Source organism: Gopherus flavomarginatus, chromosome 8, assembly GCF_025201925.1.
Source record: "Gopherus flavomarginatus isolate rGopFla2 chromosome 8, rGopFla2.mat.asm, whole genome shotgun sequence".
NCBI lineage: Eukaryota > Metazoa > Chordata > Testudines > Testudinidae > Gopherus > Gopherus flavomarginatus.
Genome location: NC_066624.1, coordinates 30553017 through 30577508, shown reverse-complemented (window position 1 = coordinate 30577508; position 24492 = coordinate 30553017). Strand labels below are relative to the sequence as shown.

Genomic DNA, 24492 nt, shown 5'->3' with positions numbered 1-24492 from the left:
CAGTATAAAAAACAATAAACGAATCTACCTTTCTCCTTCTGGAGTTTTTTTAGATTGGTCCCAGTATCTTGATCAATGAGTTCTCCTTCTCTGGTGTTGGTCAGCATAGCTAAAAAAATCAGAATTCACAGCTCTGTAACACTGCCAGTGGAAAAAATTGCCAAAATAGAGAATGAAAATATTAAATGACATTTTTTTTCTGCCAATATTCTGGCAATTTTGCATTCTTATATAGCGAGTTCTTAAGTGGTGGGCCATTTTTTGTCATCTACTAAATTCAAAATTTTCAACATTTACAGCAAAGTATTAACATAAACAGCAAAAGCAAATTTGCTTAAGTTGATTACACAAAGACACCAGAACAGAAGAAAAATTACCACTGGGATGAGTGCAATTTCCTATAAAATGCTCAAATTAACTAATTACAAAAGTGCTTCACAGAAATCATTTTGGGGAAAAAACATGTTTAATAGACGAGAGGATTTAAAGAATCAGTAATTATCTATAATGCAGCTAGCTTAAGAAAGAAATACAGACAGATAGACGGTTAGCAAACCAAATTGATGGATGACAACTAAAAGACAATCCTTTTTGATGTTGAGAGAGCAATTCTTTACTTACCACCTGGAAAATCAGTGAGACATGTTAAGTTTATGATTTCAGGATGCTTACTTTCTTTGTTTTTATTTGATTAAAACATTACCTTCTCCACAATTAACTGATTATAGAATTTGAAATCACTCCAGATCAGGAGAATTGCTAAGACCTTTATGTTAATTCTTTAGACAGTGTTTAACTGGAAACAGAAAAAGTCAAAAAATATTTATATATCCTTCTAAAACCAGCACAGTATGGGCAAACATCACTATTAGACATAGAAAAATATTTTGGTTCAGCATAAATTTAGGTGTTGCCTCAAAGTTGTTTATATTTGGCAACAATACCGTAGTTAATAATACCTAACACTGTTGGACCACAGAGGATCGCCAAGTGTATTATTATTAATAATCATTTATATAACAATGGCATCAAAAGGCCACAGTCTGGATCAAGGCCTCATTGTGCTGGGTGCTGTACAAACAGATGAAGAGACATCACCTTCACTGGAGAGCTTTACAAACATGAATTAATTGTCAATAATATGTAAAATGAGGAAATATTATCCTATTTTGCAAATAAGGAAACTGACATGCACAGGGATTCAGTGATTTGCCCAAGGTCAAACAGCTGTCTGTGGGAGAGCCTGATCTTATGTTTTCCAGAACTGTGTTTCACCTACAAGGCCATCCTTCATCTAAATAATGCACAGATCCTGATGCCTACGGTGAAAATAAAAAAATCTTAATGACAATGGAAAAAAGTGTGGGGGGGGGTTCCTTTATTATAGTCATGATATCATTTGCTGAGTACAAATGTACATTTAGAAGGATGCCATGAGACGTGTATGTTATATCATAGTAGGGGCAAAATACTTTGACATTGAGTTGATGTGTGCATGACATGTAGTCATGTGATTGGTCAGGCTTTCTGCAGTAATGAGCAAGTATGAGAAGAACAGGCAGCTTTATATCCTGCGTTCTAATGCCTCTCTAATTTTCTGAATGATAAATGACTGCTTCACAGAGTCAATTTTAAAACTAACACTATCAATTTTCCTTTAGTGAAGTATTTTTCACAGCACACTTCTCAAATCCACAGAATAGTTGTCTTAGTGAAGGAAGGCTGGGAATAATAAAGTACCAACCAATTCTATCTGAGGTGTTGTCAAGTTGGGATGGAGAGCTGGACACACTACTGCTCTGATGTGAAGAAGCATGACTCCCAGGCCTCTGACTATCTTCCAGGGATGGAGCAGGAGAAGGGCTGTCTTGAATCCTCTCCTTAAAACAAAAACCAAAATAATGGCTGTTAAACTGGGCAGTTTGGTTTCATCTACTTTATGTACGCATATTAGAATATTAGAGAGACAAGGTGGGTGAGGAAATATCTTTTATTGGAGAGCTTGTCTCTCTCATCAACAGGAGTTAGTCCAATAAAAGATATTTAAAATAGAAAATCTCCTTTTGAAGGTAAATTAATTCAGCTCCTTTTGAACTTATATTCAAAGACCCAGTACAGTCTTGCATACATATAATATCTGGACACCATGTAACCACATAGGTATGACAACCTTATCGGCATGACATAGCAGCTTCTGTGTGGCTTGCTCACTTTTTTTTAAGCTATTCAATTACTTGGAGTACTTTTTATTTTGTTACATTTTCATCCATATTAATACAAAAATGCATATTCCTCCTCAGTACATTACCAAAATTCAGATTAAATTGGCAATTTCAGATTCATATAAATACTAATACTAAACAATTGCAAATTCATAAAAACAATCATTGGTCTGCCTGAATAACTTTCATTAGTCCCCAGTAAAGCTGTATCAGCCAGATTTCCAAAGTCATGCATGCAAAAGTGCACAACGTTTCAGTGTAAAGACAAAATTTCTCTAAAACTCTAAAAATGTGCTCTAAAACTCACAGGAAGAATCAAATTGCCTTGAATATTGGTGTGCCACATCAGGATTTGGGGTTGACTTTCTGATGCAAATTTGTTGTCACCTAGCCAAAGGGTTCCCAAAATAACCCGCCTCCCCTGCAAAGACCTGCTTTTAATTTTCAAAGGGCTCTAAAATTCACATATATCTGGAGATTGTCCTGAAAATAAAGAGTTATGATAAGACTAATTTAACACTGCACATTCTGATGTTTCAGAGGTTTAAGTTTAATAGATCAGAGGATTTGCCAGCTCTAGGCAATGTTAACTCTGCATTAACATTTTTTAGAAGTAAATATAAGAATGTGCTTCACAACCTAACATATGCATGTACATGTTTGCACACAAAACTTCTAAAATGTGGCCCCCAGTTCAACTATACCTGATACTTTGGGTAGAGAAAAAGGAATAAAACAAAAAATGGCAAAATTTTCCTAAATTTTACCCATAATGAAATTCTCCCGCTTTGTCCACCTGTAATAACAACATTGTATGCATTATTATTTTCCTAGAGCTTTCACAGTTATAGCTGTAACACACATTTTCATCAGTTGTCCCCTCCCACCTACTCCCATATCCTACAACCAGTGAAAATCCACTAAAAAGCACATATTACAGGCGGAGACTCTACTTTTTCAGGACCTTTTTCTCTTTGGCTCCTTCCATGAGGTAGACTGCCTATAACACTTCAGAGGTAGTACTGAAGGGAAAGTCCCTGGCAATATGGTTGCAATGGAGCCATGCTATGAAGAAGGTGGATAGGATTACGGAGCTCCTGAATTTGTGGACAGTCCTGGCCTCTGGCAGCTCCCCGATATCCATGTGTTCTGGAAGCTGAGTTCTTTGCCTCTTCTGCGAGAAGGAGAAATTCCCCACCACCCCACAGTAGAATCTGGGGAAGCTCTGAGGATAACTTTTCAGCTTTCCACCCTTTCTGGTCCATTCCCAAAGATATTTCAGTGAAATGGTGTGATCTGGCCCCTTCTGACCATGTGCTAAGAAGCTCAACAGTGACTGAATTCCCCCCCCCCCTTCCCTCCCCCCCGAGGTTGGGGTAGAGAACATGACAAATCAATAAAATGTCTTTAGAAGCAGATCTGTAGATTCTAAAAGTCTCTCCATTGCTAATGATTAACTTAATAGTTTATGTTCATTATCTATTGCTGTAACTCCTTAATACCAGTGGCAGTCTGGTTAGTGTGTTAAAAATATTCTGTTACCCATTAAAATCACATCTCCAAAATACACTCAACTTTATATTTAGCGATACATTGTAGCACGATGCACAGGGAATTAAGGAGCATCTCCTCTTAACAATAATGGGTGGTGTTTGTCTATTCCAGTCACACTACACTGAAAATGTAGCCTTGAATGTCTTTTTAATAGGATAGTTATTATACATTAAATAACAACTGAGCTTCAGAATCATGTAACAGATGCATATCTATTACATAGCTGTTAATTCTCAATGGATATGTTTTCACTAATTATCTGTTATTTAATGAACATATAATAACTAATAAAACCTAAGGAGAGACTTTTAATTGCAGTAGTCTTGGTATGCTAATATAAGATGTTTATTAAGTTTTAATAGATATGAATCTATTATAGAGATGTCAAACCTCAGTAACTTTAAGTTTTGAAAAAAATCAACTGTTTTCAGCAAGTAATATCCAACCATTCCAAATCTTACAGCAAATTAGTACAATGTGAAAGCTATTGGCCCATTGGCTTTCCCCCTCTATGCTCTGAAATGCCCTGCAAAGGAATTGGGAATTAGTGGCTGCTGAGGAGCCTTTATGCCCTGGCTTCCTGTCTTGAAATTCCCTCTATTGTGTCACATTAGAAGGCTTCCATCCACTCCCCTAGAGGTAGCTTTACTAATCAATAAATTGTACACATACAGGCCTGATCTCGTTGGTTCTCTGTGCATGGACCTTCTATTAAATTTGATCAAGTAGCAGCTTCAGAATTGGGACCCAGGTAAACAAAATTGTGACTTTATCTTAAATTGCTTTCTTTTATTTGTCATGGCCTACTTGACATTAGTCACAGTCTTGTGTATCTAAAAGGATCTCTACCGTTGTTTCAACTCAGAATGTTCAAATGATAATTTGCCACAAAAATACGTAATGTACCTATAACAAGCATGTGAACAGCCAAGGAAAGAGTTTGCCAACTGCTCTACAGAAAAGATCTGAACTAACCAAATTATTAGACATTAACACTCAGAAATCACATATATAGCAGTATATACCATCCTTAAATGAAAATTATTTGAGTAATTCAGAAGTTGATGATTTGGAAAAACAGAGGATTCCAGCTCTCTCTGATAACTGCATTTTCTCATTGTCTGGCCATCATCCTTTCCTTAATCATTTCAAATAATCCCAAACCAGGTCAGTTATCCGCTGTTCCATGTATAAGAGCCCCAACTCCCCTTCCTCAAATCCTTTAAAAGGGACTAGGAAAAGGAGAGGGGTTGGATCCCCACTGTAGAAGATGTAGGAGCCTGAAACTTCCTTTACTGCTTTAGTATGGGATGGATTCCTTTACATTCTTTTGCAATCCATTTCATCCGATAACTGTATCCCTTCCATAATGAGTACCTCCACTGGACATCTGCCACAAATTTTGCACATTAAATTGCAACAATATAATCTAACCTCCTACTCCACACCACACAGTCCCACAGATCCTGTGGGGAAGGTGGAAAAAAATACCCAATCTAGGACTAGGGGAAAACTCATTCCCAACCCCCAACAAAAAGGGCAACTAGTGTAATTCCCCCAGTGGGTTAGGAGGGAACTTGGTCCTTTTGTTCATGGGTGGGTGGGTGAGTGAGAGCTGTCAGCCCGATACAAATAAAAGAGGGCGTCCCTAGGGCTGCATGGCATATAAATACCATGCCCCTGCTTCTGGCCAGCAGGAAGGACAGTGCAGTGACCTTCTCCTGACTTTCCCCAACTGTTTCCTGCCCTTCCCTGTAAGCTTTCCCCCTTCTCTCCACCTGTTGTAAGGAAGCCCATAAAGGGCAGTGCCACTTTTCTTCCAGCTAGTGGGACAAAGAGCCCCCACCCTGCTTCATGAAGGTTGCAGCGCCTATGTTGTCTCCCACTATAAAGCGATCTATTTAAAATAATCTGCCTTAAAACTCATACTATGTTGAATTTACAATGTTCAGATAGAAATAAATGTGTCGAATAATAATGTCATGCTTAATTACACAGTGATTCATTTTATGAAAGAATTTGTTGATTATGTCATCTAACATCTTACTGCCTAGTAGAATTAACATATACTGGGAAGATACAGTTTTCTCTGTAGACAACAGAAGAGCTGGAATTTTTTCCACATCATATATACCATAAATGAGAATAGAATATTATCACCTGAGCCTAGATATTGACTGAAAAATGATCTATTTCTAAGTGTTTGTTTGGAAATGTATGAGTTTCTCCTACCATAATGAATAGCACTATGAACAGTTTCTTCTTTGCAAGTAAACAGATCCATTTTTCAGTCCTGTAATCAGTATGCATCTATTTAGCTACTTAACAGCAATGTGCTCTGGTTCATTAGGCAGCTACTGTTGTGTCTCAGCCTAGTTAAAATTTCACAGCAAGTTAATCTATTTTATTACAAATGAGAACACAACTGATAATGTCCTCACTATTTTCTAAACACAGGGTTAACAGTATTTGTAACAAATCAAAGAGGGAATTTAAATGGGAAAATTGCAAATCTAAAATCTTAATATTTTTTTCACAATTATGACTTCATTTTATGTCATTTATGAATTTCACTGTCATTTATTTTATTTTTTTCTATTAAAAATAGCCGTAGTTCCACTACAGGCTGCAGTCCAGCCTGCTTCTGCAGTTGTTATATTTATAGTATCAGAAGAACATTACTTCTAAAGTAATGCCATATTTCCTAAGTTCAACTTGTTTTCATATTTTGCAAAATTCATAAACCAGATTATAATGTACTGAATTAGAGAGATAATTTACAGATTTGGAAATCTGATGAAAGAATTAAAACATGTCTGAAGATCTCATCTATTTATCTATCTGCAATACCTACTTTATATATCTTATCTTTCTCTTCTCTTAACAGAGCTGTACCATAAATTCTCAAAAAAGACTTTTGCAGTATTAAATCCTTTTGAAGGACGATATATTTCTGTCTTACTAAAGGACAGCGTCGTGCTTTGGCTCAGAAAATGTAGCTACTAAGCTTGACATAGTTACTTTTAGTTATGATTTAGGTTAATGGCACTAAAGTCATCAGCTCTTCCAATTTTCAGGGACATCCTTGCTTTCACCTCAGTATCTTTTTTGCATCCCTTGTGAGGTGCTATTCCATACAAGAAATATGAAGCACTAATATAACAGTTACATCCACAATAATTGTATTAGAAGTACATATGAACGACTTACCAATTTTTGACATAACACCTTAACTTTAATTCCTTATTGCTAATATTTTATATGTCAAGAACTTTAGAAGAGCTATGCTGTTGGATTTACCTTTTTATTTTTATTTATTTTCAGTTAAAATGTAGCTGTAATTACTCTTCCAAATGTTAATCTATTAATGAGCTCCTAAAGGATTTAATGGCATTTCACTGCTGACAAGCAGGTTTTGGACATTTGTCTGAATGCTGGATATTTTATTCATACATTTGTCTTGATATTTCATATTTAATTGATGTGCTCCTTCCGTATTCTACAGGGTTCTATAATGGCAAGACAGCTTGGAACTTAACAGACTTTGCTAATGAAAATGGGGGCAGGGAAAACTGTGGTGGGCTGTTGTTGGTTTTAAGTTCCAGATAAATATTTGCCACTAATCTGAAAATAAACTTGGAGCTGCTGAACTTATTGGAAGAATCATAATTCGTAGGTCCTTGAAGAATAACCTTTTTACTTATTTGTGCACTAGCCCCAATCAGAGTTTCTACAGCATTATATTTGCCTTCCTCAAGGCCAGCTTAACCATCATTCAGACTCTCAAAACAGTTCAGGATAAATTCACCCCAAACATCCACAATCACCAAGTAAATGGGCTTTGTGTGTCAAACCACATAGAGGGTGAAGTTGCAGAACCCATATACAGGACATAGGACAGCTCAGAAGCTCATTCTGTGGCTGCTATAATAGCATCAGGACTGAAATAGGGGCAACAAATCCTGCAACCACTTCCCCACCCTCAAATGTCTCTTCAGAAGCAGTATACACAATGCAGAGATATGAAGGGGTGGGGCTGGAGAGTCAGCTTGGATGCTCAATAGCTACCCACCTCTTGTACAGATCTGACAGTTTTTCTACTTTGAAGGCCTAACATTGCCTTTACATTCCTGGCTGAATTTCATCCAAAATTAAAATAGGAAATATATAAACACTACTGTTTTAGTTACCAAATAATATAATTGTTATCATTTGATAACAGCTAATATCAGGTATCAAAGGGGTAGCCGTGTTAGTTTGGATCTGTAAAAGCAGCAAAGAGTCCTGTGGCACCTTATAGACTAACGGACGTTTTGGAGCATGAGCTTTCGTGGGTGAACATTCATCCGACGAAGTGAGTATTCACCCACGAAAGCTCATGCTCCAAAACGTCTGTTAGTCTATAAGGTGCCACAGGATTCTTTGCAGCTAATATCAAGATTCATATTTTTTTCCAGTTGGACCTTAATTTAGCATTTTGATTATTTTAGTTTCTATGAAAAATGTTTAATACTTGTTCTAAAGTTTATGGTCCTAAACTAACGCACTATAGATGGAGGTAAAGCATAACGTGCATTTCCATGTTTACAACACAGATAATAATTCTGGCTCAGTCTAAAGCAGAAATCATGTCAGATCAATGTACAGCTGGACCGCACATCAATCCCTCAGAGAGATATCATCTCAGGAGAAACCTCTGGACTTGTGTTCCTTGGGTAAGTAGACACCAGGCTCAAAACTCGGAAGACCTTGATATGGGTGAGGGGAATAGGCAAAGAGATCGGCAGACTCAGTATCTCCCCAGGTCTCCAGAGCTAGAGTTGTGAGGAGTGCAATTCATACAAGAACTGGGGATCATATTTTAAATAAGCAAAAAGAATGACTGAGATGTGGCTGGATGACTGCCAAAGAGTCAGCTGGATCCGACTATCTTCTGCTCCAACTCTTATCTGAAATGAACTCACATACAATATACTTATTCCATGTACAGTGCAGTCATATTTTTAATTGTGTGCACCAAACATTTCAGTAGTAGTCAACTAGTATTTATTTTCCTACTGGATTTAAGAAATCACAAAAAAAAAACCCTCTTCTGTGTTTACTAATTTTTAATACCAGATGTTCACTTGCTAATTCCACCGTCTTGTGACTATTTCCTATCAATTCATTAATGCCAGCTGCTCAGCCAAAAAAAAAAAAAATCCAAAACACACAGCTAATCAGATGGTATTGGTAAACAGCCAAACAAGAGCTTCCCACTTTGGTGTTTCTTAAATTAGTAATCAGAGGGAAAACTATGGCAACTTTCACCTGTGTATTACAAAGTTGCCATTAAATTTGTTTATCAGTATTGTCAATATGCAAAGGTGTAAAACTGAGTAATAATGGACTGGCTGTTGTGCAGGTGAATCATCATACATATCCTTGTCCTTTGAATTCTACCATGTCCAGTGCTATAACTGAATGAAGAAAGGACACTCCCAGGCCTAATGATGTTACTGCTATATTATAGTTATGTAATAACTATATTAGCTAGTAACTTCAAATGCTAATGGCTGAGCCAATGCTTAAAGGATCTGAGCCAGAACTAAAGGCTATGTGTTTGGCCTAACAATATTACCATGCTAACTGGGGGGGAAAAAGCAGTTGTGTTTTCAACTTATAATGTCTTTTCCACCTTCAGAATCAACACAAGCATTCATGGGTTCCCCTTTATGGTGGAAACATGCAGTTCCCAATGTTAATAAACAATACATACTTGATGTTGGGAAAAGGCGTATGAGAGATAAAATAATAGTTTAAATGAAATGAGGCTAAATAAGATTATAGACACCTGAGTATGTCCAAACATTGCAGTACCTGCATGGCAAAGGATAAAAAGATATATGCCTGCACATTCTCTGCTTTCTTGCAATGGACTCAGCTGTTCAAATTAGCCACAAAAATAGTTATCTCAAATTACTTTATCTGTTGTATGATCTTTCCCTGACATTCCAGCAATCATTTCATCTAGAAGTTGGCAACAATGAATTAATTCTATAAGATGGAAAAGTAAAAAAATAAATGTGATTAAAGTTATAATTTTTATAAATTTAGATTTAAAAAGTTGAACTTTATTCTGAAAGTATTTCAAAATGTTGGACGGGCACAGAGAGGAAAAAGTAAACATGTATTAAACCTTAAAATATATCTGTGTTTTTGTATTTTGGGAAACTGGTTTTGAGAATAATGAGGTTGGGAGATTTTTTTCTCTCTATCAGATAAATACTGTTATAAGAGTTATATAGCACACAGAAAACAGCACCACCCAGTAAGGATTGCTCAGTATCCCATCTTTTTGCTCATTAGGGAATTTCAAATTTATGTCATACATCCTTTACAACTGCTTTGAGTTAAATTCTCCATGCCGAGTGTCCGCCCGAGGATGAATGAGCAAATAAGTTAGGTTAGGGAGGTGAGAGGGTGGGAGAGAATTTCAGCTAAAATAGTTGAGCCATTTCTGAGAATGAGATTAGGGAAAATATGATGTTTGCCCATGTTAAAAAATTCTTACAACAGTTTTGCTGAGAAGCAATATTGTCTCTGTGTGTATTGACACAGAGGCAGAAGGATCTATAATCACTGGACCACACCCCCTTCCAGTACCTGGTCTTGAACACAGTAGTCTTGAGTCTCTACAATCCTCGACCATCAGCAAACAGGGAGGGTGGGTTAAAGCAATCGGTAGGGGAGGAGGGGAAGGGGAAAGGAACAGGAGCAGGGGAAGAAAGGGACAGGAGTTGGATGGGTAGGAGAGAGGATAGGGGCAGGAGAAGGATGGTAGCAGAAGAGGGGAGAGGGGCAGGAACGGAGGAGAGGTTGGATGGGGCAGAAGGAAATAGGGAGAGGTTAGGGCAGAGCAGAATGGTCTTTAATCACTAGAACACACTCCCCTACAGAAATTGGAATTGAACCAATTACTCCTGAGTCAAAACATTCTTTTGCTGTCTTGTAAACAACAGTAAAACCCACTGGTTTTTGTGTCTCCACCCTGCTCTAGTTGCAGGTCCACATATAAGACACCAGATTTCTACTGCCACCAGTTACTGTGTTGGCTGAAACAACATAGGACTGTGCTGAGGATTTAAAGATCCCAGCTCTACTGATGTGGGGTCAATATGATTCCAGATGATGGCATTTTTGTTTTGTCAATATTTAAGTTTTTTAAAACATAGGAAATTACATTAAAACCCCTACATGAAAAGAACATTATGAAGGTTGTAAAGTAAAGCAATCAAAAGCAATCTTCATTCTGCCACTTTGTGTACATGCATTATGATACAGTCTTCAATTACATGATCACAGTACCCTTCTGGCCATAAAAGCCATTAAGCAATTTCTGGATAAGCAGGCTCCTAGTTTACCTAGTGAGGTAGGAGGAAAAACAGTTTCTATGATGATATCTATACAGAATTTAGGACCAGATTTCCTCCCCCTGTTCTGGCTTCTTTGTGCTGCATAAGCAGAGGAGCCAGAATCTGGCTGCAGCTGCCCACTGAGAATTGTGGCTCGACTGATGTCAATCCAGAGGAGCTAGATCCCACATCTACCCTAGTGTAAAGTATATGTCAGGGGTCTGCAGGCCACGATTCTGCTCTGCCAAAGTCACAGTTTGAGTATGTTGCTCTGAGACCGTAGCGAGCTGGAGTTAGTTAGGGCCCAAGGTTGCTTTAACTTACAGCAGGGCTAGCAGTGGAGTAGCTGGAGCTTGACAAACAGGAAGCTACAACTGGCTCCCTGATGGGCTTCTTCCTAGTTCTCCTGTGCTCAGTGGATCTTGGTGCAGAAAAGAACTGGATCCTTACAGTTAATTTTTGTAGCCTATCTGAGCTTGGGTTGTATAAACTGGGGGGCTGAAGGCCTATTCTGATTTGGCGACACCACTGGAGCATCCAGACCTCATTGCTGGATATAGGTGGAGGGCACCCTGCAACCCTGCAGGCCTGATTTCACCCATGGGAATGATTAGGATGAAGACCCTGGTCTGGGTAAAAGGTTCAAAATCTGTTATCAGTAAGGTTTGGAAATCTTTAACACAGACATCGAGTTGTATGCTCACTGTGTTGTGGCAGTCAATGAGTGGCACTTGGCATCCATTTATATACTGTGAAGGCTCAGCTCCCCTTGCACCCAATATCATTTTAATGGACATGAAAAGATTTAGCCATATTTTGAGCATTCTATTTAATATGTATTCTCAGCATAAACGTTAACAACTCCTCTATGTGTACTGTATGCTGTGAATGCATATTAATAGTCTTATGTATTTGCATATTATGGATCCATTGTATAATAAAAACCTTACTGAAAAGTACTTATAGCCTTGGTGTAGAACTACGCCATAAAATTCAGAAGGAAAAAAGTATTAGTTTATGTATAAAGGACCTATTCAATTTTATGGTCTAGAGATCTGAAAATAATGTCAATGAATAGAATTTTTTTAAGTTACAGACATGCCAAAACAGTACTGGATCACAGCATACTATTTCATTTATTTTGTACTCTTGTAACTCAACTGAAGAGATAGTTCTGAAAATTTTTAGCCAAGTTTCAGTTGGAGCAAGTTTTTGCAGCTGAGCTGTAAATCCCTGAAAGTAGGGGTTTATAATGGAAGACACTGACAGACCCTTAACTATAGCAGCATTAGCAGGTGCCACTGTAATCACATTAGATTATATTATAGATGGCAAAGAAGGCTTTGTGAGTCTGGCCATTGTGACTGCCTAATTTATAGTGTTCCTGTCAAGAAGAAATCAAATTTCATAGTTATGACATTTCTTTCTGGAGCACTAAATGTTAACTTTGCTGATCATGCATATTTTGGTAGGCCAGCTTATTTCTAAATGGCAGATATGATATAAAAAAGCATGATGACTTCATTCAAATCCCTTTTAAAGCAGCCTATTCACAAACTAATAGGAAATGGGCTAAATAGTATTTTAGATGTCTAATTATGGAATTAGGTAAACAGTATCTTCAATTCAGTTTTACATTTTAAGTAGCCATATCATGTCATAATTATGATATATCTAAACACAGGGTCACTCGTATTACATGGATTTTAAGAGTATCAAGCCGGTATGATATAACAACAGAACAATGAATGACCAAAACAATACTTTGCATGTATATAGTTAATTTAATCTGAGAATCCCATTGTACTTTACAGTCATTCAGGACCAGACTGTTGTGCACGAAGCAAGGACAGAACACAAGGAGTCTTTCATCTTCCCTTGAACACTTACACAAGGGGCAGCCACAGTCTTAGGTATTACATCCCCGACCCCACTGGTGGTAAGGGAAGCTGTGTGCCAACTTCCCTTCTATAAAAACAGAGAATTAGGACCTAATAATCATTTAAAATAATATTTTAACACACACACACACACACACACACAGACAAAAAATGGGAATATAATTACCCCATAATAGTGTTACAATTTCTAAACATTTTTTAAATTTTTTAAAATTGCTAGAGAAACAGACACGCTCAAATATTAAAACTGACAAAAAGCCCTTTTTATTTTTTGCACAAATACGAAGGTGATAGAAGCCATTTTTCTGAAATTTTACAAAAAGCTTCCACATTGTAGCTACCTGCTCTTCCATATAATCCGTCAGTCTTGATCCTTCACACTCCCATTTCTAATCTCTTTCCTCTGAGAATTTAATCCATGACCGGACTTGCTCTTTCAAAGTGGTTACCAAATTTTCGTAATAGCCTACTTTCAAGAGTCTTTATCAAAAGTCTTTTGAACGTCTAAGTACATTTTATCCGTCTTTTAAAGAAGCAGGAGTCCTATCTCGTATTATAGTAATTAAAGTCCTTTTAGTGATTTTAGAAACTTTTTCTCAGATACTGAAGTAAGGCTCATTGCAGTAGAATTCCTGGGAACACCTGTAGCACTTTCCTTTAAAATCCATGTTAGTATCTGTTTTTAATAATATTACGTACTTGCATCAGTAGCAGAGCTGCTTTTTCTTTATTTGTTTAGTGATTGTTGTTATTAATATTTATTGATACTGCAACAGAACCTAGAAACTCCCACCAGGAACCTGGACTCTTTGTGCTAGCTGCTGTACAAACACATAGCTGCTCACTTACGTTCCCAAGGAATCAGTATAATGCCAATGGGAGTGTGTTTTTTATCCATAAATCATTGTTTCTTACCTTAATAACAGAGGCCCCTGCTCTGGAAAGAGGACTATGCATCTGGGCTGCAGCAGCCATGTTAGCGATAGTATTGAGGTGGTTCATCTGATTCATTGCCATTGCAACCGAAGCAGGAGGTAGGCTGACTGGGAGGAGAGGATGGGGCATCATCATAAATGGCAGATCTATCCCTAAAAGAGATGGTGGGCATGATGGTTTGTTAGTCTCTCATTTCATAATCCAACACTTTAGTTCAAGAGCCTAGCTATCATACTACAGAAAGAGTACGTAGTCTAGGTTGTCATTATTATGAGTTTGAAATTTATATAACTAATACGACATTGCCATTTAAAATAATTAAGAAGTCAGAGACAATGCCTCATGCTAATGGTATTTGCATTCCATAAGAGGACTATATGTACTGCATTAATGAAAGACAAATCTAGCTGTAAACAAACAGGCAATGCTAACAAAACAGGTATGCCACAATCTGCAAGCTCAATGATCCCTTTAATCAGCAATGTAAAAATCCATGGGAAATGCAGAAATTCTTACAATTATAATAAAACAAATCAAGGGGTAAGTTAATTAATATATTGTATATACTCCTTCATTAGCCCATTTGTTTATAAGCCAGCCCGCCAAGATGGTTAGGAAAAAATAGCAAAAACAGTATGACCCTTTCATAAGCCGACCCTATATTTCAGGGGTTGGCAATCTTTGGCTCCTGGCCCGTTAGGGTAAGCCGCTAGCGGGCCTGCACATTTTGTTTACCTGGAGCGTTCACAAGCACGAAGCCCCTCAGCTCCCAGTGTCAGTGGTTTGCCGTTCCCACAGCTCCCATCAGCTGGGAATGGTGAACCGCAGTCACAGGGAGCTGAGGGACTCCATGCCTGCAGACGCTCCAAGTAAACAAAATGACAATGTATTAGATATTCATCCAACTATTCCATAGAGTTTAAAATCATCAAATTTTGGTGTAGACCCGTTTATAAGCCAACCCCCACTCTTTGATGCGTTATTTTTTCAACAAAAATATTTGGCTTATGAACGAGTATATACAGTAGTCTAGTCTGTCATCAGTGTAAACAGTTAACTCCCATTAACATAATTGAGTATTACATATATGCAGCAATTTGAGACCAGATTTTGAGATGTTATTAAATACGATTATACCAGTAAGGACTGAATACAAGATGGTAGCCAACTTTGTGAATTAAGATGTGCAGTGTTCCAGTTTAAGACAAAAAATATTTCCACATAAGGCTAGGGACCTAATCCTCATTTACACTGAAGCCATTTCACACTGCGATGGCAGTATAAAGAGGCCTGGAAAAGGAGTGAATTACATGTACGTTCACATTAAAGCTCTTTGACGCTGCCAGAGTGGTGTAAAGTAGTCCTGGTGTAAATGAGAATCAGATTTCAATACCGTATGTTCCCTTAACACAGGGTACGTCTACACTACGGGATTATTCCGATTTTACATAAACCGGTTTTATAAAACAGATTGTATAAAGTTGAGTGAACGCGGCCACACTAAGCACATTAATTCGGTGGTGTGCATCCATGGTCCGAGGCTAGCGTCGATTTCCGGAGCGTTGCACTGTGGGTAGCTATTCCATAGCTATCCCATAGTTCCTGCAGTCTCCTCCGCCCCTTAGAATTCTGGGTTGAGAGCCCAGTGGCTGATGGGGCAAAAATCATTGTCGCAGGTGGTTCTGGGTAAATGTCGTCACTCATTCCTTCCTCCAGGAAAGCAATGGCATACAAACATTTCGCGCCCTTTTTCCCTGGATTGCCCTGGCAGACGCCATAGCACGGCAACCATGGAGCCCGTTCAGCTTTTTTTTTTACAGTCACCGTATGTGTACTGGATGCCGCAGACAGAGGTGATACTCCAGCACTACACAGCAGCATTCATTTGCTTTTGCATGATAGCAGAGACGGTTACCAGTCGTTCTGTACCATCTGCTGCCAGTGTAAATTGGCAATGAGATGACCGTTATCTGTCTTTCTGTACTGTCTGCTTCTATCATGGGTGCCCCTGGCTGAGATCAGCCGGGGGCGCAAAAGCAAAACTGGGAATGACTCCCCGAGTCAATCCCTCCTTTATGGTTTCTAAAAATAGTCAGTCCTGCCTAAAATATGGGGCAAGTGTACTAGGGAACCAGTGTATCAGAGAGCACAGCTGCTCCGTGTCAGATCCCGCAGAAATGATGAGCTACATGCCATTCACGGGGAGGTGCCCCTGCAACAACCCCACCCGTTGCTTCCCTTCTCCCCCAACCTTCCTGGGCTACCGTGGCAGTGTCCACCCCATTTGTGTTATGAAGTTATAAAGAATGCAGGAATAAGAAACAGTGACTTGTTAGTGAGATAAAATGAGGAGGCGGCAGCCTCCAGGTGCTATGACAGTCCAGGCAGGACATTAAGCGGTGCGGAGGAGAGGAGCCCAGCATCCCACTGCTATGATAGTCCAGGCAGTACAGAATCTTTTCTTTACACAGGAAAGGGAGGGGGCTGATAGAGCTCAGCCCCCAGTTGCTATGAGGACGGTTACCAGCCGTTCTGTCCCATATACTGGGAATGACCAGGAATCATTCCTATTTTTACCCAGGCGCCCCTGGCCGACTTCACCTGAGGAAAGCCAGGAGCACTCACGGGCTGATGGTGACGACGGATATCAGTCATATTGTACCGCCTGCCACCAGGGAGGGGAGAGGAGCAGATACTGCTCTTCACTGCTGCAGCATCGCGTCTACCAGCAGCATTCAGTAGACATAGGGTGACATTGAAAGAAGTCAAGAAACTATTTCTTTCCCTTTTCTTTCACGTGGTGGGGGGGAGGGGGTACATTGACGAGCTATTCCCTGAACCACACCGGACAATGTGTTTGAACCTACAGGCACTGGGAGCTCAGCCAAGAATGCAAATACTTTTCGGAGACTGCTGGGGACTGTGGGAGTCCTCAGTACCCCCTCCCTCCCTCCATGAGCGTCCATTTGAGTCTCTCGCTTCCCGTTACACTTGTCACGCAGCACTGTGTAGCCTGGAGATTTTTTTTTCAAATGCTTTGGCATTTCGTCTTCTGTAACAGAGCTCTGATAGAACAGATTTGTTTCCCCATACAGTGATCAGATCCAATATCTCCCATACGGTCCATGCTGGAGCTCTTTTTGGATTTGGGACTGCATGGCCACCCGTGCTGATCAGAGCTCCACGCTGGGCAAACAGGAAATGAAAATCAAAATTTCGCGGGGCTTTTCCTGTTTACCTGGCCACTGCATCCGAGTTCAGATTGCTGTCCAGAGCAGTCACAGTGGTGCACTGTGGGATACTGCCCAGAGGCCAATACTGTCAATTTGCGGCCACACTAACCCTAATCCGATATGGTAATACCGATTTTAGCGCTACTCCTCTCGTCGGGGAGTACAGAAACCGATTTAAAGTGCCCTTTATATCGATATAAAGGGCCTCGTAGTGTGGACGGGTACAGCGTTAAATCGGTTTAACGCTGCTAGAATCGGTTTAAACGTGTAGTGTAGACCAGGCCACAGTGATTCTCAAACTATTGTACTGGTGACCCCTGTAACATAGCAAGCCTCTGAGTGCGACCCCCCCATATCAATTAAAGACACTTGTTTATATATTTAACACCATTATAAATGCTGGAGGCAAAGCGGGGTTTGGCTTGTAGGCTGACAGCTCGTGACCCCCCATGTAAAACCTTCCGACCCCCTTGTGGGGTCCCGCCCCCCCGTTTGAGAACCCCTGCCTTAACATGTATACATATACTGCACCACTTGTCTTACAATAGATCATATAGTTTTCAGTGATGATCACAACACTTAGGTGGCTCAAACAGTCTAAACTACTGAGAAGCCTTTTTAACTGCTCTGACTTTGAGTAACACCTAATTCTTAAGACTTCTCAGGAGAGACTTCCTGATCCCATTTACCTATGAGTATGACCCAAATTTCTCAACACAAACAGGACCAAATTCTGCCACTATACAGAGTCAAAATGGCTCAATAATTTCTGCAAAGGGAATTTAGGCATTTTAGAAATGATCATCACTAACCTCTGGCAAAATATGGAAATAACATAATTGTACAGCCTGTCATAATTGTAAACTATGTGCCTATTTATCGTAGATATTTCTCTGAGTTTATTATCATGGTTCTACCTTAATCATCATCATATTACAGGGTAAATCACTGTTTTCCTATCTTATATTCCTACAGTAAGAGTGCCATGAGCTGATCTTGCTTACATAATTTCTTTCATTCAAAACACAATTTTTTGGTTCACCAGACACCAAAAACACCCAGAAAAACAACAATCTGCCCACAAAGGGCAGAAACATCTGAAAACTGAACACCCTTACTACCCCTGGTCAGCCATCAGCCGAACACTATTATATCCATTCACTGTGGTGTGTTATGCTTCACATTACTTTGTTTATGAGATGGTCCATGTCATTGTTAATCAAGATAGTAACAAGACGGAGTTCATGGACATCTCCATTTACTTCAAACCATACTGACAATCCCCTTCAGCGCTTATATACATAAGCTTTTGTTCCCTTGTATATCTCCCATAGCAGTCTAATAATCTTTCCTCATACTCCATAGAGTTCCAAAACTCCCAGACACCATCTGTCCACTTTGAGTTGTATGTCTACTTAAAATCCAATTGACATGCAAACTAAATGCAAACTACAAACAGAATATAACAGCACATCACCAGTTTTAAGACACAATCCGTCATGCATTTCTGAAGACTGTAAAGGAAATACATCTTACACTTGCAAATCATCAGACATAATGTCTGATATTTAATAAACCTCTTAATAGCCTTTAGACAACTACTTAGAATGAAAAATACTGAATAATATCTTGAAAGATTACCAAAACAGGGAAGACCACAATTGCCTCACATGTAAAACATGTGCAGATACTGAATTGTGTAAATGCATATTCCACAGATAAGGAACATAAAATTAAAGAATCATCTACAGTACGTAAGAGGTCTGCAGTCTGCTCTACTTAATCAGATGACAGACCCTAACTGTACGTGAAAGGAGACAAGCACCTATAATAAGAAACATTTAAATGGTCTCGGCTTCTCCACCAAATTCAATGACACTATATAGATAGCGATCAAGGTATTTTGTCCTAAAAATTAGGCATTTCTGATTAATAAGATATTTCATACACTTGTGAAAAGTAACTCCTTGAAATCAATTTGTAAAACTCTCAGAACAAAGATACATACATGAACAATGAGAATTTTTCAAACTTTAGCAGTGTTTCCATTCCTTCATCCCACTGTAATCTTTTATCTAATTATCATGTCCCACCTCTTCCTTTAACACTGATTCTATTTTCATTTTGGCCTGGATGATAAATTCTTTATTTACAAAAGACAACAAAACCAAAAACTGGACAATAAATTCTTTATTTACAAAACACTACAAAAGCTTTGGGGCCAAATTTTTTGCTGGAGCAACTCGATCAACCTCAGTAAAGTTACGGAATTAGGGAATTTGACCTTTTTAGATTCCAAGATTTGGAGAGGATTTTTATAGTACCTAAGCCCGGAAACAGGAGAGATCTTAGAAAAAAAGCAAAATTCACCACCACCATTTGGGTACACATTTACCAAAATGAATGCTAGTTACCTTTATATAAATGCCTTCATATAGAAAATTTGCTACTGTTTGTGATGCAGAGCTCTTAACAGAGCTCATTAAGTTTCAGAAAACTTTTACTGATTTGAAAACAATGAAACTATGATATATAAAAAGTATATTGATTGTATGAAATAACACAAGCTTTATTTTTTTAAGGAGTTAGAGTTAGCAATAAAAGAAAGCCATTCAATTCATTAGTAAAACTATTATGATAGTGTGTCTAAACAGTGAATTAATCTTGAAGTGATATTTATAGCTTGGTCATTTATTTCACAGTCTGATATACCTACATGAATGTTAAATCAAATCATTAGCTGCACTGTGACATAGTATAAATGCAAAAGACTTAGTTAGGCAGGCCTAATGTCAAACCTCACTAACTAGGGTGTGTAAATGGTAACTATTGGAGTGGTGCAAGGAGAAGGAACTCAGGCACCTGCTGATTACTCCTCCCGCTCTGAGGGGAGGCATGTGATGGTTCTAACAGTGTATGCTCTGACCTGTCCCAGCCAATCCTGCTATCACTGGATGACTAGGGTTATATCAGACTGACTGACTGGCACCCTCCTTGAAGAGGCAGGGAGAGGAAGGAATTGTTTCTACCCACTGCAGGCTCACTGCTGTTTTGGCTTTGTTCTAGTCCCACTCATTCCCACCTTTATATGATATGCTGGATCTTGTAGGATGCTGTGGACTATGCTTATTGCAAAATCATATTTGGTGTCTGGAAGAGATTTTTCCCATTTGGCAAACTGGCAAATTACTGTGTGGGTTCTTTCATCTTCCAATCAGCATCCTGGAGCTCTGTTTTAGGGATTACATGACATCTGTCGCAAGTTTGATATAGGTTGGGCAATATCCATCATCCTCAGGTTTGTAGAAACCAGGGCTATTCTGCAATGGAATGGCTCTGCCAGTTAGTTCGGGGAGTAGTTCCTCATTGGTTAATAGTTTAATCAAGTTGCAGCCTCTGCATTTATCTACGTGTGTGTGTGTGTGTGTGTGTGTGTGTGTGTGTGTGTGTGTGTACGCTAAATTCATCCAGCACGTTATGTTATCACATGCTCTTTATTAGTTATCAACTTCTTGTATATCTTTCCTTCTTTACAGACAAACAGTATAAGACTGAAGGTGTCTGTATCTTAGAATGTCTTCCTACTATTTATAAGGACAGTAAACGTACTGTTGGTAAGCAGGTGATTTTGCTGGAGAGGACTGAGGGGATGTGCACTCCCAAGGCTGGATTGCCCTGATAGCGTGGCATGACCAACACCATGCTGTGATCCTGTTGTAATAGGAGACTGAAGTTTCTCTTTATCCCAGGAGGATTCACTCCCACCTGCAAAACAGTGTACAAAGATATTGTAAATACCATATTCTTCCCTTGAAGAGATTTTGCCAGCTTTACTTCACACTTTTTATTATCCTAAATTACTCAATTTTTGTTTTGGAATACGTCATAGTTTATTGATTATTCAGCACCAAAATGACACGTAGGTGCTGCACCTGAAATAAATGAATAATTTAATAAGAAATAATTTAGTTAAATAAATTTAATAATACACCAGGCCAAATAACCTAACTAGAACACCGTGTAGCCCTTCTGGAAACAGAGAAAGCTAGATGATTAAGGACAAAATGACCCAAGCAGGAAGGACTCACAATTAGTTGTGATAACAACTAAACAGGGACTCTTCTTTTGTAATCGACACACAGGACCTCACCATTGGCAATACCCAGCGGGAGTTTTTTTCAAGGAGTTGCTAAATAATAAAATAATAAAAATTAATAATACCAGCTAGCACCAATATAATAATATATGGGGAAACATGTACAGAGAATATAAATGATTTGCCTAGGGCCACCGAATGGGTCAGTTTTAGCATCAGGATTAGAATTTAGTAGCTCCTGGATTCCAGTCCTATGCTCAGAGCACCAGTGCAGGCTCCTCTTAAATGCTAAATTCTGCATATAATTGAGAGATTCAAAGACTGAGCTTGTAGATAGTCAGCTTTGAGGCATTCATATGTATCATTCAGATGTAATTTTTGTTCAGTGTAATTGATGTCTAAGAGAGAAAGCAAAGTATGTCAGATTAAACAACGTAATACTAATCTGTTTGTTTTTCTGGAGAGATCTTATTTTGTACTGGTTTCATGGCAAACCCCATGAATATGCACATGAATAATCACATGCTCCTCTTATTAAATCACAGTAAGGTAGAGTTTGTTAAGAATTTTGCCGTGAGTCTAGTTCACAAAATAAAGCCTTTAAACAACTATTTGTAAAAGTTGAACATTTCAGAAACACAAAAGGGCCATAAGGTTAACATAGGTACATTTCTTTTCCTTCCATCATGGATGTTTTAGAATAGATTAAAGAATGTTAAGAAACTGTGTATCTGCAGCATTGATACTGTCTAGAATTTATTAACTTGAATTGCAATTAGAATCAGTAATACACTGTTGTGATGCAATAGATAGAGACAGCAGGCAAAAAAAATGTATTTTAATTGAAGATGAAAGTAACCACATAGAAACATTCAACATTCTTTATGGTAACACTCAGCTAATAAACATGATTAATACTACCAAATGTAAAAGACTGAAAGATCAATGATTGTGCAAAATGGGAATCACTCCATCATTTTAATACCATGTCCAAGCCATGAATTACCTTACCATTAAAGATTTGTAATTTGTAAAATGATGAGCAACACATTGACAAAGAAAGATACATTTATACAGCACTAAATTATACCACGATATAATATAATATGGCATAATTACAGCAGTGCTCAGTAGCACTGCCACTGTTAAGTTTGTATCAGCATTTCCATTAATAAATTGAATATACTGTATGCTGGCTGTTTCAAATCACGTTGATCTGAAACTTCAGTTATTCATGTGGAACTATTCTGAAATATAAGCATTAATATTTGATAAAATATTCCTTGAGTTAAACAAGTGAGGAAAAATTATTTTCTAAGACCACTTTTTAAGAACTGATTTGCTAAATGATTTCTACCATTTTCCAGATGTTTTTTCAATATTTTAGTCTAACGTTTAATATTTTTTTAAAAAGCATTATTGTTCAAAGTACAGCTTGTATGTATTTAAGTGACCTAAATTTTCACTGGTACTTAAATATTTAAAGGTAGATTTATGTAAAGAATGTATACACATACATGTTTGTGAGGTATTAATTTATCAAGGGTAGGACTATCTCAACAGTCCTTGGACCATAAACTTTTATTTTACAAAGCAGAAGGTCCAATCCTGCAAATGTTTACAAACAAGCTTGACGTTACACATGATTAACCCCACTATAACTCTCTATGTGCATTAAGTGTTTGTTGTTCAGGACCCCAGACATTTTCATGTATTTTTCCTTGTGATGTCAGAGTCATGGACTTCAATGGAGCTCTGACCATTTTAACTGACTGAGTCTCTGGCCCTCTACCTCCAAAATATAAACTGATTGCTAAGGAAGTTTGTCATAGTGATTTTTCAAAAAAGAGGGGGAAAAAATCACAGTCCTTGCCTGAAAACACACCCTTACCAGCTGTGCTCTCTTCTCTTGTGGCCTACCAGTGGCCAGAGCTCCAAACTCAATTACCTACTCCTAACAGTTTATCCTTCCTTTAATACCTCACCATGGGCCCAAGTTATAATACAATTTCCCCTTTCTCTCTCCCCCTCGCCTCCCCAACACATTCCACTCAGGTATCTGTTCTTGTATTCAGTAATAGTACCACTGCAAGTCTCCTCCACCCACACCCACTCTCCCTTGAGAAAAGAAGTCCGGCTCACAGGGAAGTCTAATGAAACAATCAAAGTTGAATGCTAAGTGAAATTTAATTATAGGGTCTGAAATTTATATAGATATCACCACACTCTGCTGTGGTAAAGACTGACAGACACAGTTTCCATAATTAAGTTACATGGTGAGCAATTCATTGAAAGAGAAAACTATTATGAATAATAATACCTAGCTCTTACATAGCATTTTTCATCAACAGCTCACAAAGCACTTTGCAAACGAGTATCATTATCTCCATTTTACAGATGGCGACACGGAGGCACTGAGCACTGAAGTGACTTGCCAAGGTTATCTGCAGGCCAGTGGTATAGCTGGAACTAGAACTCAGGTCTCCTGAGCTTTAGGTAGTGCTCTGTTGTCCAGAAAACCTTTTCCCTGACACTACACGCACTATGTTGCAGAACTTGTTGATGGAATTGTCACTGAGCAGTTAAGGATACAAACCTTAAAAGCTGGCTTTTATCCTTGCCAGAAAATAATTCTCTCTTTCTTCATGTGCTTGATACAATATGAAAAATATAAGTGTAAATTTAATAATAAGCAAAAGCCTGAAGACACAGTATAAATCCATTCCAATCTCTACTTTCTATATCGTTCTTAGGAGCTAGTTGTATAAAAACAGGAATGGAGTAATTTTGACTTCAATAACAAAGCAAATGGCTCATTTTAAAAGTTAAACATGTATAATGCAAAGGATCCAAATCTCACTCATACTCTAATTTCAGACACTTCTTCAAAATTCCACAGAAATATTTGTGCATGCACACACACACTCACACCAAATGCTAAAAGCATAATGTAACGTGCAATTATTGTCTGTATAAGAATAGAATTGTGAGCCCATCACATCAACAGTATACATATTCTCAAATTGTTGATTATTATCATAATTAGAGGTCAGTACCTACAGCAACTAAATCAGTTGTAAAATTCGAAAATCAGATCCAGATACAATTTTTCATTAGATTTTTGTTAACTGTTCCCATGTTTTGTGCAGAGAGAAT

At 38.3% G+C, this 24492-nt stretch overlaps 1 protein-coding gene across 4 annotated transcripts in view; it reads right to left on the bottom strand.

Annotated features, from left to right (window-relative positions):
- The window catches only part of DACH2 (dachshund family transcription factor 2), a 544577-nt gene that overhangs the window by 81122 nt on the left and 438963 nt on the right, over positions 1–24492 (bottom strand). For 2 of the 4 annotated variants that reach the window (XM_050965047.1, XM_050965048.1), the window contains 4 exons: positions 20850–21005; positions 13987–14159; positions 1745–1880; positions 29–109 (listed from right to left, as the gene is read on the bottom strand). In XM_050965047.1, the coding sequence (XP_050821004.1) occupies positions 29–109; positions 1745–1880; positions 13987–14159; positions 20850–21005 (546 nt within the window). The remainder of the gene's footprint in view (positions 1–28; positions 110–1744; positions 1881–13986; positions 14160–20849; positions 21006–24492) is intronic. The other 2 variants (XM_050965050.1, XM_050965049.1) reach the window with 1 other exon arrangement.